Source organism: Talpa occidentalis, unplaced genomic scaffold, assembly GCF_014898055.3.
Source record: "Talpa occidentalis isolate TD23 unplaced genomic scaffold, MPIMG_talOcc4v2.1, whole genome shotgun sequence".
NCBI lineage: Eukaryota > Metazoa > Chordata > Mammalia > Eulipotyphla > Talpidae > Talpa > Talpa occidentalis.
In genome coordinates this window covers 153532680-153548390 of record NW_026555331.1, presented here as the reverse complement: position 1 = coordinate 153548390, position 15711 = coordinate 153532680, and the positions used below count along the sequence as shown (strand labels likewise).

At 44.2% G+C, this 15711-nt stretch overlaps 1 protein-coding gene across 11 annotated transcripts in view; it reads left to right on the top strand.

Annotated features, from left to right (window-relative positions):
• KMT2C (lysine methyltransferase 2C) overlaps window positions 1–15711 on the top strand; it is a 181217-nt gene that overhangs the window by 127537 nt on the left and 37969 nt on the right. For all 11 annotated transcript variants that reach the window (XM_037516187.2, XM_037516195.2, XM_037516170.2 and 8 more), the window contains exons 26-35: window positions 1467–1597; window positions 5288–5468; window positions 7712–7816; window positions 9135–9272; window positions 9451–9483; window positions 9585–9710; window positions 11309–11441; window positions 11679–11893; window positions 13423–13496; window positions 14563–14745. In XM_037516187.2, coding sequence (XP_037372084.1) covers window positions 1467–1597; window positions 5288–5468; window positions 7712–7816; window positions 9135–9272; window positions 9451–9483; window positions 9585–9710; window positions 11309–11441; window positions 11679–11893; window positions 13423–13496; window positions 14563–14745 — 1319 coding nt within the window. The remainder of the gene's footprint in view (window positions 1–1466; window positions 1598–5287; window positions 5469–7711; window positions 7817–9134; window positions 9273–9450; window positions 9484–9584; window positions 9711–11308; window positions 11442–11678; window positions 11894–13422; window positions 13497–14562; window positions 14746–15711) is intronic.

Sequence of the window (15711 nt, the reverse complement as noted above, 5' to 3'; positions counted from 1 at the left end):
GACAAGATAATGATGCCGTTTGCTAGTGATGGAACGGAGTGGGAGGTGGGGGTCAGTGACGCAGGGTAGACCGGTGTCCCCCAGGGTATATTCCTTGTCAAGCCAGCCCTGAGCACCGAGCCCACCTGTGTGAGGAGCACCTGTGGCGGAGCAATCCACCTGGAGAGGGACCGTGATGCCTGCCTTCTGCTCCCCTCTTGGAAGGCTCTGAAAACTCGAACTCAGAGTCACTGGATTCAAGCAAAATTTTGAGACCTGTCTGTCTTTGTTTCCTGCTTGCTTGCTTTTGGCCTTTGAGGACTATTTTCTGGCTAGATTACTGGTCCCCTTACAGATAATATGTTAGAAACATTTACCTATCATTTCTAGTCATTTTCCCAGGTCACTTCACCTGTGCAGCCCAGGGCTGTGTGGGCAACTGCAGGAGGGGTGTGTCCTCTGTCCCCTATGCAGGAGAGCAGCATCCTTGCCCTCCTGCCCCCTTTCTGTGGTGTATTTGCTTCTTTGCTAATTTCTTTGTCTGGAATTTTGTTTTCTTTTCACTGATTTTGAGATTGAGCATTGATAGCACATGTGTGAGGATATTCACGTAGACCTGTGTTATTACAGTATGTGTTACGCAAATACTGAGTTTGCAGTACATCCTCAAATGGGAAGTTGGTGGATTGTAAGATATACCTTCTAAAAAGGAGTTTTCTTGGATATTCCCAGTTAACGCCTAGAAGGTCGTACCCACTAAATTTCCCTGCCTGGCCTGGACAGGCAGCCTCCCAGATACTCGCGAGTGCTGGGTCTTTTCATTTTTTTAATCTGTAATAAAGTATTGAAGTTTAAGGGGGAAAAAAAACCACATTCTGCTTTGTAAGGAAATAGTTATCGGCGGGCAGTAGGCAGGTGTGCCAGTGCTGTTGACATGGACGTGAATGAGCTTCCTATAAAAATTCACACTCACTAATAAACTGGCTTTGGGACATCTCTGGGAAAAGTTTTGCTTGTCTTTGTGCTGCTCAGCTTACCATCAGCCCCGTTGATGTCAGTGACATCTCAGTGGAGCTGGCAGGAGAGAAGAGAAGGCTTGTTTGCTTTTATGGAACTGGTGTGTGTGTTGTTGTTAAATATAAAATTACTCCGGGGTGGGCCTCCCCTGGTGGCACAGGCAGTTGAGCACCGCGCGTGAAGCTGTCCGCAGCCTCTGCAGCGCCGGTTCAATCCCGGCTGGCCGGCGAGGATCCCACGTGTCGCAGCAGACCTCTCCTGTCTCTCCTGCCTCTCCTGCTGCTCCCCTCAGCAGTGTGTTTCGTCAGTCTGCCTGTTCTGTTCCACACTGTCTCTGGTGAACCCACGCATCGGGCCTGTACCCCAGTTCTTATATGTATGAATGAATGAATGAATGAATAACTCACTCTGGGGTGGGTTTGTCTGAGCTTTTTCAGGGCCACAAATTCATAGCTGTGAGTTTTTTGCAGGCTGGAGTGAGCAGCTACCAGATGCTCTAGTTGATGAACCTGTTTCTATTACTGATAACACTGAAAAAATCAAGAAGAGATACCGTAAGAGGAAAAATAAGCTTGAGGAAACGTTCCCTGCCTATTTACAGGTAATATTTTCTTTATAGTATATTACTTTGGTCATGAAAGACATGTAATGTATTGAATTTTGAAAAGTAGGTTTGTTTTTATTGATATTTGTTTTTAATTAACTGTCATAAATGTCACTTTTACCTTTCAGGGCTCTTAAAATTAGGGCATCATTTTTGTGCTTTTGATTCTTGTCCCCACGTTCTTATCTCAATTTTCACTTCTTAATATCTCATCAGACCTACAAGCACACTGGGCTGGGAAAGCTTTTCCACCCCAGGCTCCCCGTGCTCTCTGCGCTTCCGGGCAGGCCTGAGCCACTGCTGGTGGCTCGGCCCTTTGGCTCACTGAGCGGAGAGCAGCTTCAGCCCCCGGCTTGGCTCTCCCGATACCCTCTGCTTTCAGGGACGCAGTGAACCAAAGATATGAGCACAATTGGTTTTGTTTTCTAAGAGTTACACCATAAAAATATGAGATTACATTTGATAGACACAGATGACATGAAAATTAAAATCTTCCTAGTTCACTGTAAACATCAGGCCACAGGAGAGTTCAGAGGCATGGGATGGTGTGGGAAGAGCTCTGTGTCAGAAACCGAACTCAGCGGTCAGCGGCCCCAGGCTGTGACCTTGAAGCTCCTCCTTCCTGGGCCTCTGTTACTGCGTGTGCGGAAAACAAGTTGGTACAGACGGTCATTGATCATCCACCCCAGTCTCGCTGTGATGGCTGGTCTGGTTTGACTCTCCCACAGAAGTGCCTCGTCATGGCTTCTGTGGCCTTGGTGGGTTCTTTCAGCCTTATATTTCCCCTGAGCTGCTACTCATTAAGTTGGTTTTAAGATGATTTCAATTAACACCAACTTCCCTCAATATTCTTTTTTTTACTAATTGGGAATATAGAAGCCAAACATTCGGGTACTGTCTGCGAGCACAGTGGGCCCACTGTTGGGACACAGCCAGCACCCCCAGGCTAGTGGAGGTCGTGGCCATCAGTCCCCTCTGCTGCCGCTCACCTGTGTGTCATTTTTTAATATCACCCTGACTCGGTGTTCTCATCATAAAATTGTGACCATACCTACTGTACATTTCAGAAATGTGTTCTGAAAGGTGAAGTGAGAATTGCCTGTTTGTACAGTACACTTTTGCGCCTTACATGTTGCTGTTAATGTTGTAATTTCTCCCTTCAAAAGGCCCTTTTTTTCTAGCCTATGACAGTAATTTTATTGGTCAGGAAATAGACCATTTATTATTTGTATTTTCTTTAATTGCATCTTGTTTGTTGCCGCCTACTCTACTTTCTGCTTTCTCCTTAACGGTCCTTCCTGGGAGGATCGAGACGACACTCACAACTCACCCTCCTCCCCCTGCTCCTCCTGGCGACCCTCCTGAGCAGGTGGTCTGTGTCTGGGAAGCTGAGTGCAGCTGTTTCTGAAGGTGTGAAAACTGACCATTTTACGCTTTGGCTAGATACCCCTTGGAAATGGTGGGCCTGGCTTCCTGACCACGCTGAGGCCGGAGTCTGGGGCGTGGGCCCCTGGGCTGTGGCCAAGGTGCCGGGCGTCCCTTGATCCTGGGAAAAGTTTTGCTTGTCTTCGTGCTGCTCAGCTTACCGTAGGCCCCATGCTCCTCGGCAGCACTGTTTCTCGGACATCTTACCATGTCAGTTTGATTTTCCCACATTGGTTGGGGAAGTGGTGACAGCTCACAAGCAATTCAGTGACAGGTTTTAAGCTTTTTTCCTTCATTGATCACAACAGTAACCAGATCAACTATAAATCAATGTATCATCTTCCCAACAGTAGAAACGCTTGTGCCTCTTCTAATAGTGTGGCCCTGAGTTCTACCGTCTCCACTTGCTTCTTGGAGTCACTGACCACATAAGCCTCCTAGAAAGGAGTGGCGATGCTCCTTTATGTCAGGACCAGGGGTGGGCTGGCTCAAGATAGTAAGAGTAATATAGTTTTCACTGTATTATAGCACTAAAAATCACCTGAACCCATTTAAAGAAAAATTCTCGCTCACGGTGGTCTTAGATTTCTTGAATTCATGATGAAAGCAGCGAGCGAGCGATCTCAGCTCTTTCACCCATCTCCTGATGACAAAGTCATTGCTGGTGTGAGAAACGGGCCATGCCCACACCATGCTGCAGCCTGTGGCACTCAGGTCATCCCAGGCGTCCACGAAAAAGGCAGAAAATTTCCATTCAAACACAGCTTCATCTCTGCCCTCCTCTTCACAACCCTGCTCTCAGTTCCTTTTCAGAGTTAGCATTGCTGGCAGTTTGGTGTATATCATTTCAGGACTTTCAAAAAATTCCATTTCTGCACACACCACAGTCTTGGTTTGTTTTTCATGTTCTGCACATATCCAACTTGCTTTCTTTGTATTCTGCATTTTAGAATAAAAAAAAATACTGCGGTGTATTTTATTGTGTGGGCGTCTGTGATTTCTCCAGTCACTTGCCTTGGATTAGACATGAGGCTGTGTATACTTTTCATTGTTAGAAACATGCTGCTTGCACCTTCTTGTGTGTTTCTTTGGCAAGAATGTCGTAAATGCTGACAGTTACTGCTGAATCATCCCCTACGAAGAATCCCTTTTCCAGACAATACCTTGTAGAAGTAGACTAAGTGGAGTTGCCTGAGTGAGTCAAGGGAAGTGAAAGAGGACCCAGGTGCTGTCTCTTCTCTACGTCATTGGTCCTCAGAAAGTCTCAGGCAGACTCAAGCTGTAAGGACCCCGTAAAGTGCTGATCTCTACAGCAGAGAGAATATATTGAAGTGAAGAACTCTCAGTACAAGTAAATGAGCAAAAAGCCAAGAGCCTTTAATAGCAGTAAATTTTTGCACATGTAATATGGTGAAAATGACTGATAAAACCCTCTTTCGGATTTATAGCATGTTAAACCTCTAATATGGTTAAATGAATTGATATGAGATCAGTAAATCTACCGAAGATATGTAAATATTAAAGCTGTAGATCAGACACTGGGATACCCCCCAAGTCATCTGACGTTATTAATATTCATGAAGCTTTAGTTTTTGTTACAAGATGAATCAATGTGCCAATAGTATTATAAAGGTATCAATTTTTAATTTAATCGTGGTATAAATCTGGAGTTCTTTATTATTTTGCTGTCACTAGAAACAAAATTGTGTGTGTTTTTTTATTTGCATAATTTCATTTGTGTCTAGTAAAACTTAAATTGGGCCTCCCCTGGTGGCGCAGCAGTTGAGCACTGGGTTGCGAAGCTGCCCGCAGCCTCTGCAGCGCCAGTTCTATCCCTGGCCGCCAGGCGAGGGTCCCACATGGCGCACAGACCTCTCCTGCCACCCGCTGCTCCCCTCAGCAGTGTACTTCATCAGTCTGCCTGTTCTGCTCTCCCCTCTGGCTCTGGTGAATTCTCTCACCCTCCCGCGCTTCTGACTGTACCCAGTGCTTCTATAAATAAATAAATCTTAAAAAAAAAAAATAAGGCTAGGGCAAAAAAATAAATAAAACTTAAATTATCTCATTCTTAAAAAAGGGGACTTTATATAAAGGAATTGACAAGATATTTCCATATTGTTTGTCTATTTCTAAAACTCAGTTTCAGTACTGTGCATGCCAAGCTTTTTTGTTACTCCTGCCTTATCAAAAATGATGACAGAAGTGTCTGTTGTCATTTTAGAATTTTATATCTAAATCATTTTAAAATGTGCTTATCCCTAGGAAGCTTTCTTTGGAAAAGACCTTCTTGACACAAGTAGACAGAACAAGCTAAGTTTAGATAATCTGTCAGAAGATGCATCTCAGCTTTCATATAAAACAAACATGAACGCAAACTTCTTGGGCCCTCCCTTAGACCCACTGCTCAGCTCGTCCTCCACCCCGGCGAAGCCTGGAGCGCAAGGTACGTGGGCTCCCATCCCGCCATGTGATGTTCATCCTCCTTGTTACTGACCTTGACATGCTTTCGTTTGACGTCATGAATCTTTAACATCAGCTTCATTGAAGCATGGCAATCAGTAAATACAAGCATTTTAATTGTGCAGATCTGTAAGATTTGGCGAATTCATTCATCTGTCACTAGCCCCAAATCAGAAGTTGCAAAGGAAAATGTTTGGTTTGTACTGCCTGAGACGGACGAGTGTGAAGGGCTGTGGTTGGTGAATTAGGAGTATATAGCCTTCAGGGTGAGCTAGATCTTGGTTAATTACATAGGGATTCAAAAGCGGTATTGAAGAGTGTCAGCATCGGCGCTTGGCTGGGTGGCTGCTAATGAGGGGCTGTGGCGCCATGAGGACTGCTGAGAGGCATCTCATCCTTGGCTTGTCACCGTGACCTGCTGTGTCTCCAGAGAGGATGACACACCCCTGGCAGCAGAACCACCCCGCTGAGAACCGGTGCCTATAGGTCATGCCTGTGGGGACTGGTTGGAAAGGGGGAAGTGGAGCTGAGGACATTTTTGTGTTTGTGAAGAAATATCAGCGTCAGCTGGCCACAGTCAGCTCAGTGATGTAGCACTTGGGATCCAGGCTTTTCCAGGATTTTTCTGCATTAAGTTAGTGTTTTTTTGACAAATTTCTCTTAATTTTATGAACTCAATTTGGAAATAGCCAGCCTTATCTCAGAGGAGGCCTTACAATATCTGAAATTGTTACAGCTCTATTCACATAGCATGATCCTGAGTTGAAACTCGGGCTTTTTTTTTTTTCTTTTCTTTTTTTTCTTTTTTCTTTAACTTCTGGAATAATTGGGGCAGCCTTGCCCCTGGTGTATGTGAGCAGCCAGGGAGTCAGGCCCCAGACCCTCAGCGGCGCTCTCTGTTCTGGCTCAGGGTCACCGTGCTGTCCCTTGAGCTTGCTGTGGTGGGTGCTTTCCTCCCCTCAGCCACGTGAGCGTGGTGTGGGTGGTTGTGGGGGGGGCAGGACGTGGCACCGAAGACCCCAGGCCTCCAGGGGTGTCTCTGTCTGAAGGGTGTCATCTTACGGAGGTCCTGACCACCATGTGAAGACTTACAGGAGTTATATGCACTTGCATTTTTTATAATGGGGGACGTATAAGTGATGACTTTCTGTTGTTTGTTTTAACATTCCTGTCAATACATGCCATTACAGCAATTTTAATGATTGTTTAATAAGATATAAAATCCCTTACTTGAGGTTAGGGGCCAAGTTTTCCAACATGGTCTTTCAAAAAGGTTATCTAAATTTGTGCGGTAGAATTGCATTTGTTCAAACCAGTCACAGTAGGTGACCCCGCAGAGGACCATTCGGAATATTTTTCTTCCAGGTGAACTGTTACCTAGAGAATATATTACTGAAATCACTTTTCCAAAAGGTTTATTAATATTTGGATATAAAAATTCACATTAGCTTCCGTTTTGAAAAAACAGTGTGTTTGATGAAGCAAGGTGCTTTGTGTCTCACCAAGACTGCTGACCTGGAGTCTCAAGTCTTCATTTTAATTGTATGCCCCCCACCCCCAAGAGCACTTGAAGTGGATTAAAAAATCAGTTGTTCCCTTGTTACTTTAATACAATTAGTAAACAAGTGTAAATATTTTCCTACTTGATTGGGCCAGAGTCCTCCTTGACTTTTCATTTTCTCACATTCCACACTGAACATACTCACAGATGGGTCTCTGTTCCCACGCCGCCTTCCATTCCAGGCAGCAACACTGCTGCTCGCCACACCCCAGGCCTGCCCCCTGATATCCAGGCTTCCCATCCCAGGCCTCCCCCGCCCAGCTGCCTCGGGGGGCGCCTGAAGTGCTTTCACAAGGAGCAGCCTCACAGTGGGGCTGCCTCCCACGTTTCATTTCCTCGATGCCACTTGTGATGATTTTATTGGCTTTGTCTCTTGTCCCATTCTAGTCCACTGTTGTTGCCTGGGTGTTCATTTCAAATTTTATTTTATTGTTCATGTGCATTAGCAAAAACAGTGTAGTCGTTTTAACATGAAAATACTGGCGTGACTTTTCTATGAAATATTCTTTCCTATAGAAGTAAAAGTCTTAACTTAGGATTCTAGCACTTACCCCAGCTGCTGCTGTGTTCCAGATACTTAGTAACCAGTTGAGTGAGGGCAGGGCATTTGAGAATTCAATGTCTAGGAAAATTTGAAATTTAAAATATGTACTTTTTATATGTAGGTACTGCTGATGACCCTTTAGTTGATATATCTGAAGTCTTAAACACAGATGATGACATTCTTGGAATAATCTCAGATGACCTTGCAAAGTCAGTTGATCATTCAGGTACTTATGGACACTGATGCCCATGAATGTTCTGTGGTCGGGGCGGGGTGGGTGTGTGAATGTGGAGCAAGCTTTAGTCCTTTCTCCAAAGTGAAAGTGTTTTCTGGTGTGGTCCAAGAGCTCGCTTTATTCGCTCTCTGCGGGTTTCCTGCTGCTGGAGGGGGATAGCCAGGGTGACAGTTTCTGTGTCTTCCCACCTGCCTCGGAAACAGGCCCACTGCCTGGACGGCGCGCAGCATCTTGCTGCTGCTTTGGCTGCATGGTCCTCTCTCCCCACGCCCATGGTAACAATTCTATCTGGTTTGGGTCCTGTAGGTCTTGATTTATGCACTTTCCAGGTTGAGAGCTCACCTCTTCCATTTGGTAAGACACTGAGCGGTGGATGACGGCTGAGTAGACGTAGTCTCTAGTGGTTTCAGCCAAGACAGCCCGTAGGTGCATGCTGCTCGTCATAGTGCTAACTGTCACTAATCCACATGTGGCTTTCTTATCCTGCTCGCAGCTAGAGGTGGTACTGGGCTGGGCCACAGCCTCAGTAGTTGTTTATTTTCCCCAGTGGTGGTTACATTCTTGTTAGTGTGTAACATTACAATATTACCCAAATGTAATAGAGGCTGTTTCAAGTACAAGATTAAATAAGAGCAGATCAAAATCGTACTTCTTTAATCGTAGTGATATTAAGGAAGCATGAAAAAAGACAATATATGACAGATCACTTTTAAACCCGTGCTTAAAAACCAACTCCTGCAGACCAAGCGTGCTGTGTGGTAAATTTGATCTACATCTTGTTTTGTGACTATAGAGTAGGCAGAGATGTGATCTGTGCTTGTAATTATTCATAGAAGGACAATGTTTATGAAACTTAATTGGGGATTTTAGAACTTTCCATTAATTAGTGGGAATGTATCCATTCTGTTTCACATACTGCATTTAACCATGGAACTATAGGTTGATATTGCTATTTCCCAAGTTAAAGCAATTATATAACAGGTTGAAATCTTCTCATTGATGTCTGTCTTGATGTAGTGTGCTTTTTTACTTTTAATTGGTGTGGAAATTAGCAGTTAAGAACCAGAAGTGTTCTTTGGTTCCTGAGGAGTCCATTTACTGTCACCTAAATATAACAGCCAGGACCCATGTTGGCACCTACACTGGGCCCAGTTTTTACTGATTCGCTGTCCTGGCTGACTGGGGCTCCCAGAGCACTTTGCTGTGTGCTGGCCACCGCTGTACATGTTGTATTCATGCCCGGAGATCGTGTGGCCGTCTCGTGGGAGTTTTGGGGCTCACTTTTAACCTCTTGACCTCGCTTCTTTAGCTGGACTAGACATCGGGCCCGTCGCCGATGACCCCTCTGCTCTGCCTCAGCCGAGCATCGGTCCGAGCTCACGACCGCTGAGTGAAGAGCAGCTCGATGGGATCCTCAGTCCTGAACTAGACAAAATGGTCACAGATGGTAAAATATTTGCCCTACATCTAGGCTTTCTAAAAGACACACGTAAATATGATTTTTGAGGGTTTCTGCATGCTTATTTAGAATTTAACTTTTCTGATAATTTCTGTCAAATAAGTGCTGTTTTGTACCAGGAGGTTGAAGTTGTATTTAATCTTTGCATTTCTTTCTTTTACCGTAGGAGCGATTCTTGGAAAGTTATATAAAATTCCAGGTATTTATTTGTGTTCTGATATTTCAGTTTATGAAAACGGCATGCCCCATGCGATGGCTGAGGTAGTATCTGACCTTTACCCTTACAATGTCCCCTCGCAGAGCTTGGCGGGAAGGACGTGGAAGACTTGTTTACGGCTGTGCTCAGTCCTGCCGCCGCCCAGCCAAGCCCCTTGCCGCAGCCCCCTCCTCCCCCTGCGCCACAGCTGCTGACCTTGCACAACCCGGGTAGGTCTTCGGGCAGCTCCGCGAGCATGTTTATGTTGGGGGAGGCGGGGTAGGACAATGACACTGTTTGATTCAGTGTATAGGCATGAAGCAGGGACAGTAAGACGTGGGGAAGTGACCCTGTGTGGAGGTTCCCTGAACGCACACCGCTTTACCCTCGGAGTAGAGTTGGCGTCCTGGGAGGCTGGGCATGGGTCCTGACCCCATGGGCCTACCACTGCTGGCGAGGAGCAGGGCGAGTCCTCACCTGGAAGTAGGCGAGACCCTGGGACAGGCCTGTAGGCGACATGTTTCCTCCTCCTCGAGGACAGCCCGCCTGCCCACCTAGCACCCCAGCCATGAGAGCACCGGCTTCAGGGGAAGGTGGGAACCCTGTCATATGGCCAGACTGCGTGCTTGGCTCTTGCTCTCCTTAGAGCATCGTGGAGACCAGGCACTGACCACCTTGGGCATGGCTCTATTGGCATGGGTTTTTGAAGACACCTGAACACAGTGTACATTTCTGCTGAAAAACTGCTTGAATGAGGACAGATGGCTTATTGCCAGAGCTTAGATGAGTAGACAGTGACATCAGGGGTCGGAGTTTTATGCTTGAGAATTATGGGGAAACACAGGTCGGTTTTATTCTGGAAAGAAGATGATAACGGTTATTGACGCTTGTGAATGAGCTGGAGTGCATCTGGGGCCAAAGTTGCAAGTAGATAGATAAAATAGAATGTATTTTTAACTAATCATCTAATAGGTGATGGTAGATGAACTACTGCTTGTTATTCCAGACTCTTCTAGGGAAGGCGCCAATTTAAGAGTTACCCATCGATTTTTTTTTTTTTTTTTTTTTTGGTCTTAGCAAATACAAGAGTCAAATATAAGGAATTTTGTAAATTTTGAATGAAGGCATGAAAGAGTATTTGATAAAACTTGCTGATTTGGCTCATAGAGCTGATGGGCACTGCCACCCAGGTGCTGTGCTGGCAGCTGACCAAGGTTGCTCAGCCACATGGCCAGCATCGTCATTTACAAAAACTGTCACAGATTCCACTCGTAATGAGTAAGATTCAACCCCAGGGCTGTCAGACTCCAAGACACAAACATTTCCAGTATACATCTACCACGATGAAGTAAACAGAATTACAGGAGCCTTATTTCAGAATATTAAAACCAAGGGTCTCCCCGGTGGTGCAGCGGGTTGAGCAAAGCGCTGTGAAGCTGTCCACAGCCCCTGCAGCACCGGTTCAATTCCCGGCCGGCCAGGGAGGTTCCCACATGGCGCAGCAGACCTCTCCTGCCTCGTCTGCTACTCCCCTCAGCAGTGTACTTCAGTCCTTCTGCCTGTTCTGCTCCCTGCTCTGGCTCTGGTGAATTCTCTCACCCTCCTGTGCCTCTGGCCTGTACCCCAGTGCTTGTATAAATAAATAAATCTTTTTTAAAAAAAAGAAAGAATATAAAAACCAAGTCACTCTTTAAGCAGTATTTTACAGCATAATATTGACTAAAGTCCCTACTCTCAGGTAGCATCTAAATTTTCGTTTAGATGTTTTTCAGTTGCTTTTTTATTTATGAATATATGCAAACTGGATTTTCTTCTTTTTTATTTTAAGATGTCTTTTCACGGATGCCACTCATGAATGGCCTTATTGGACCCAGTCCTCACCTCCCACATAACTCTCTGCCCCCCGGAAATGGTTTGGGGACTTTCTCAACTGTAGCACAACCCCCTTACACGGACACCAGGTACTTCGGGACCTTGACTTTCCATGGCCACGTAGAACATAGTAACTTCATTCTAAAGATGTTATTTGGTCTGTTTAAATGACTGCATGTGATACTAGTGTGTGATATGTTGACTATGATCTTTGCTAAAAGTCATCAGACATTGAGCTGATGAGCGGCTTTGATGATCGTGTACTTGACCATGGCCTTAGAAAGTTACTTCTTGTGTGTGAAGTAAAGGTATTTATTATTTTCCAGGGATAAGAATCCAGTATTTACTCCATTGACAAGCGACCCTACCAGCTCTTGGGCGTCACCCGCTGCCACCCTGGAAGGAGAGAGTGACACCATGTCCAACGCCCAGAGGAGCACCCTCAAGTGGGAGAAGGAAGAGGCTCTGGGCGAGATGGCAACTGTAGCTCCAGTTCTCTACACAAATATCAACTTCCCCAACCTAAAGGAAGAGTTCCCTGGTAAGGTGCCCTGCATCGGTGCTCTCTGTCGGCCTCTCTGCCACGTGCTGACCTTGCATGGTTTTGGTTTCACTGAATGGGGAGTCCATGAGGCCTTGTACATCTGCACCTAGTGTGAACGTGCAGTGTGAGGGTTCTGATGATGCTTGGAAACAGCTTGCCTTTCCTCTGTCTGAGGCACTGTGTGCATTTGCATGTTTCCCAAAAGTTAATTTCAGTTAATGAAATATCCATTTTCCAGCGCCTGGCAGTCTTTATACTTATGTGGACATCAGTGATACATTACTGTAAGTGCAAATCTAGGGGAAAAAGTTGTAGAACAAAAACCAAAAAGTACTAAGTTAGGCCAAACCAGTCAGTTCTTAGCATTGGTCCCTTTGAAATTAGCTCAGTGTTACCGCTCCTCTCCCCAGCTGTCCAGGCTGTTTGAAAGAAGCAAAGGGTACAGGGTACTGTTATTGAGAATTCTGATTAACCAAAGGATGAAATACTTGGATTCATGAAATGCCACTTACATAACAGTTGGGAGCACATGCTGGTTCTTGTGAGTTCAACATGAGAGAGTACCCAGGCTGGGGGGTCGCTCACTCTGCCCAGGGCTGACACTGTCCTGCAGTCACTTCTGTCAGCACTCAGCTCTTCTGTGCTGCTGGAGGGTAGGGGTTGCTCTGGACTTCTTAGGGAGAGGCCCATCTTCCATGCTTTTTAAAGTTTGGTCTGCTAGTGGCACTTTACTTGTTATGCATAGAAATAAGTCCAGCGCTGCCTTATCTAACTTAAGAGACCAGTGGTTTGTACAGAAATAAAGCAAATTGCAGATTCTTCAAGCTTGTTTTTACACGGTGAGCTCTTACCAGAGCACAGCGGGTTGTGTTAAGTCACTTTGTGTCAGTGCAAATGGTTCCAAGAGCAGAGCTGTAGTTTTTGTTGTTTTTTTCAAAGTTGCTTTTTTCTTGTACTTTGTGATTCCAGAATCTCATGAAACCTCTTGCTAATAAGGCTGTTGGCTTATCAACTGATTTCTACTTTTATTGACTTTCTCAAAGGTTTATTTTAATAGACTAAATAGTTTTTAATTGTCATTCACCTCTGTTCTCAGGCAAATTCATGTAATAGTCATGACACCGAATTTCATAGAAATGGCTTGAAATCATTCCTTTTCTGTGTCTTCCTTCTCAAGGAAGGAAGTGAGGGTCTTATTGATAATTAAGATTATTTCCTTTTAGCCAAATAGACTTCTTTTAGAACAGATTCTTCATGAAGCTATCAGCTTTGGTTCTGGTAGCATCTCTGTGGTTAAGAGAATTTTCTTGTCATAATTTATCTGCTTTTTAATTTAGTTTAAAAACTACCCAACATTACATGCCAGATTGTTAAAGCAGTAAACATCATTCAGAAAATACTTGTTTGCCCTCCGAAGTTAATATATTACTACTCATTAAAATTACCTATCAGCAGGCCACCAGTTCTTCTGTTAACCACATCATCAGTGAGACTCAGTAAATATGCTTGGTGTTCTTACTTTGCAGACTGGACGACTAGAGTGAAGCAAATTGCTAAGTTGTGGAGAAAAGCAAGTTCGCAGGAAAGAGCACCATATGTGGTATTTAAGAAATTTCTGTGTCTTTATCTTTAAACACACTACCTAAATCTTACTGCTGTTGCCTTAGCTTATAAAAAGGTGGTTTCCATTTCAGAAAATCTTAAAATATGTTAAGATTTGGCACAACTAATAAATAGTTTTGTTTTTATGCAACTCATTAGTATGTGACATTTTAAGCTAATTAACAGAACTAGGATATTGAAGATTGAAATTAGTATGATTAATTCACTTTAAAATTATTTTCTCTTTGAAAAAATTCTAAACTTGGAGGCCATATGTGCCTCTGTTTCTTCCTCAATAAGCTGCTCTTTGTATTAAGTTTTATAAAGATGCATATTATCTAGACCAGACCTTCAGAGGAACTCTTGAAGCTTGAACCTACCAGGAGTTACCAGGGTGTTTTATAAGATCCACAAGTCATATGGTAAATTGTTTCCTCCCAAAGAGCCAACTCGTCAGCGGCTTCAAACCCTGGTGCTTTCATTTTAAAGCACATGAAACCTACACTCTTATTAGGGAAGTGCACATGGTCCTTTCCAGCTTTGTCTTGGCTGCCTGTGTTGTCCATGGGCGTGATGGCCAAGATAAAGCAAAAAAAAAAAAAAAGCTTGATGTGTTGATAATGGTTTTGTTTTCATGACAGGCTAATGTAGTCAGATAATGATAGGCTATTTTTAGTGTTTCTCAATGATTTTCTTTAATGTTCAGTGTAATATTCCCGATTTTAGATGTGGAGGATTAATTTATGCTTGCCTTTTCTCTAAAATGACATAGATGTTAAGTTTTCCATTTTTGAAAAGTCTTAAGAAATCTAAGATTGACAGCACCATGACCACATCTTGGTTCCGTTCGCCTGGTCAGACGTGGAAACCCCCTCCTTGGAGGCAGCAGCCGTGGCTGGATAGCCAGTGGCTCTCAGGCCCCATCCAGGGGATTAGCTCCTTGCAGCTGTCAAACTGGGTTTTTCCTGGCTCATTCTGTGATAAAATTCCCCAGTCTTTGTTTTTATTTCTTAAAGCATGTTAATATACACTGGGAGATAATTTTCCTCTCCTTTTTTTTAAAGCAAAAAGCCAGAGATAACAGAGCTGCTTTGCGTATTAATAAAGTGCAGATGTCAAGTGACCCCATGAAAAGGCAGCAGCAGCCGGACAGCGTGGACCCAAGTTCTCGTATCGACTCGGATCTTTTTAAAGATCCATTAAAGCAGCGAGAGTCGGAACATGAGCAGGAATGGAAATTTAGACAGGTGTGTGGTGTCTTTTTAATTTGCTTTTGCAAATTACCTTTTTGCTTTTTGAGATGAGAGCTATTTGTTGTGATTTTAAAATATAGTTATTATTGGAATGTAAACACTGACTGAAAACAGACCACTTCCCATCTCAGTAAAGTGCACTGAATTTGGCTGAGGACATTTATCGAGCTGTCCTCACTGCCCGGGACCTGCAGGAAGTGACCTGAGGATACCAGCCTCAGCCCTGGAGGAATTTGTACCTGTCAGAGGAGCAGTCTGGTGGTGGCTGACATCAAACACATGAACTTTTTTTTTTTTTTTAAATAATAAATTTTATTTTTATATTCCCCATACAATTGCAGCCCCCCCATTCTGACCCCAATCCCTCCCCTCCCACCCCCGCCCCCCTAAAAGTGTCTCTGGTTCGTAGTTTTTTGTTGATTTTGATTTTCACTTTCTTATAGTTATTCGTTTTCCTGGTCCCTTATTTAAGTTTTCTAGATTCCTGCTATGAGTGAGACCATCCGGTATTTTTCTTTTTCTTTTTGGCTTATTTCGCTGAGCATGATCCCTTCCAGTGCCATCCATGTTGCTGCAAATTGCATGTGTTTATCTTTTTTGATTGCTGAGTAATATTCCATGGTATATATGTACCACATCTTCTTGATCCAGTCATCTATTTTTGGGCATTTGGGTTGTTTCCAAAGCTTAGCTATTGTAAACAGTGCTGCTATAAACATAGGGGTGCAGGTGCTCTTTGGAATTGATGTTTCTGTGTCCTTTGGGTAAATACCTAGGAGTGGAATTGCTGGGTCCTATGGAAGCTCTATGTTTAGTAGGTCCAGAAATCTCCACACAGCTCTCCACAGTGGTTGGACCAGTTTGCACTCCCACCAACAGTGCAGAAGAGTTCCTTTTTCTCTACACCCTCGCCAACATTTGTTGTTGCTAGTTTTTTTAATATGTGCCATTCTCACTGGT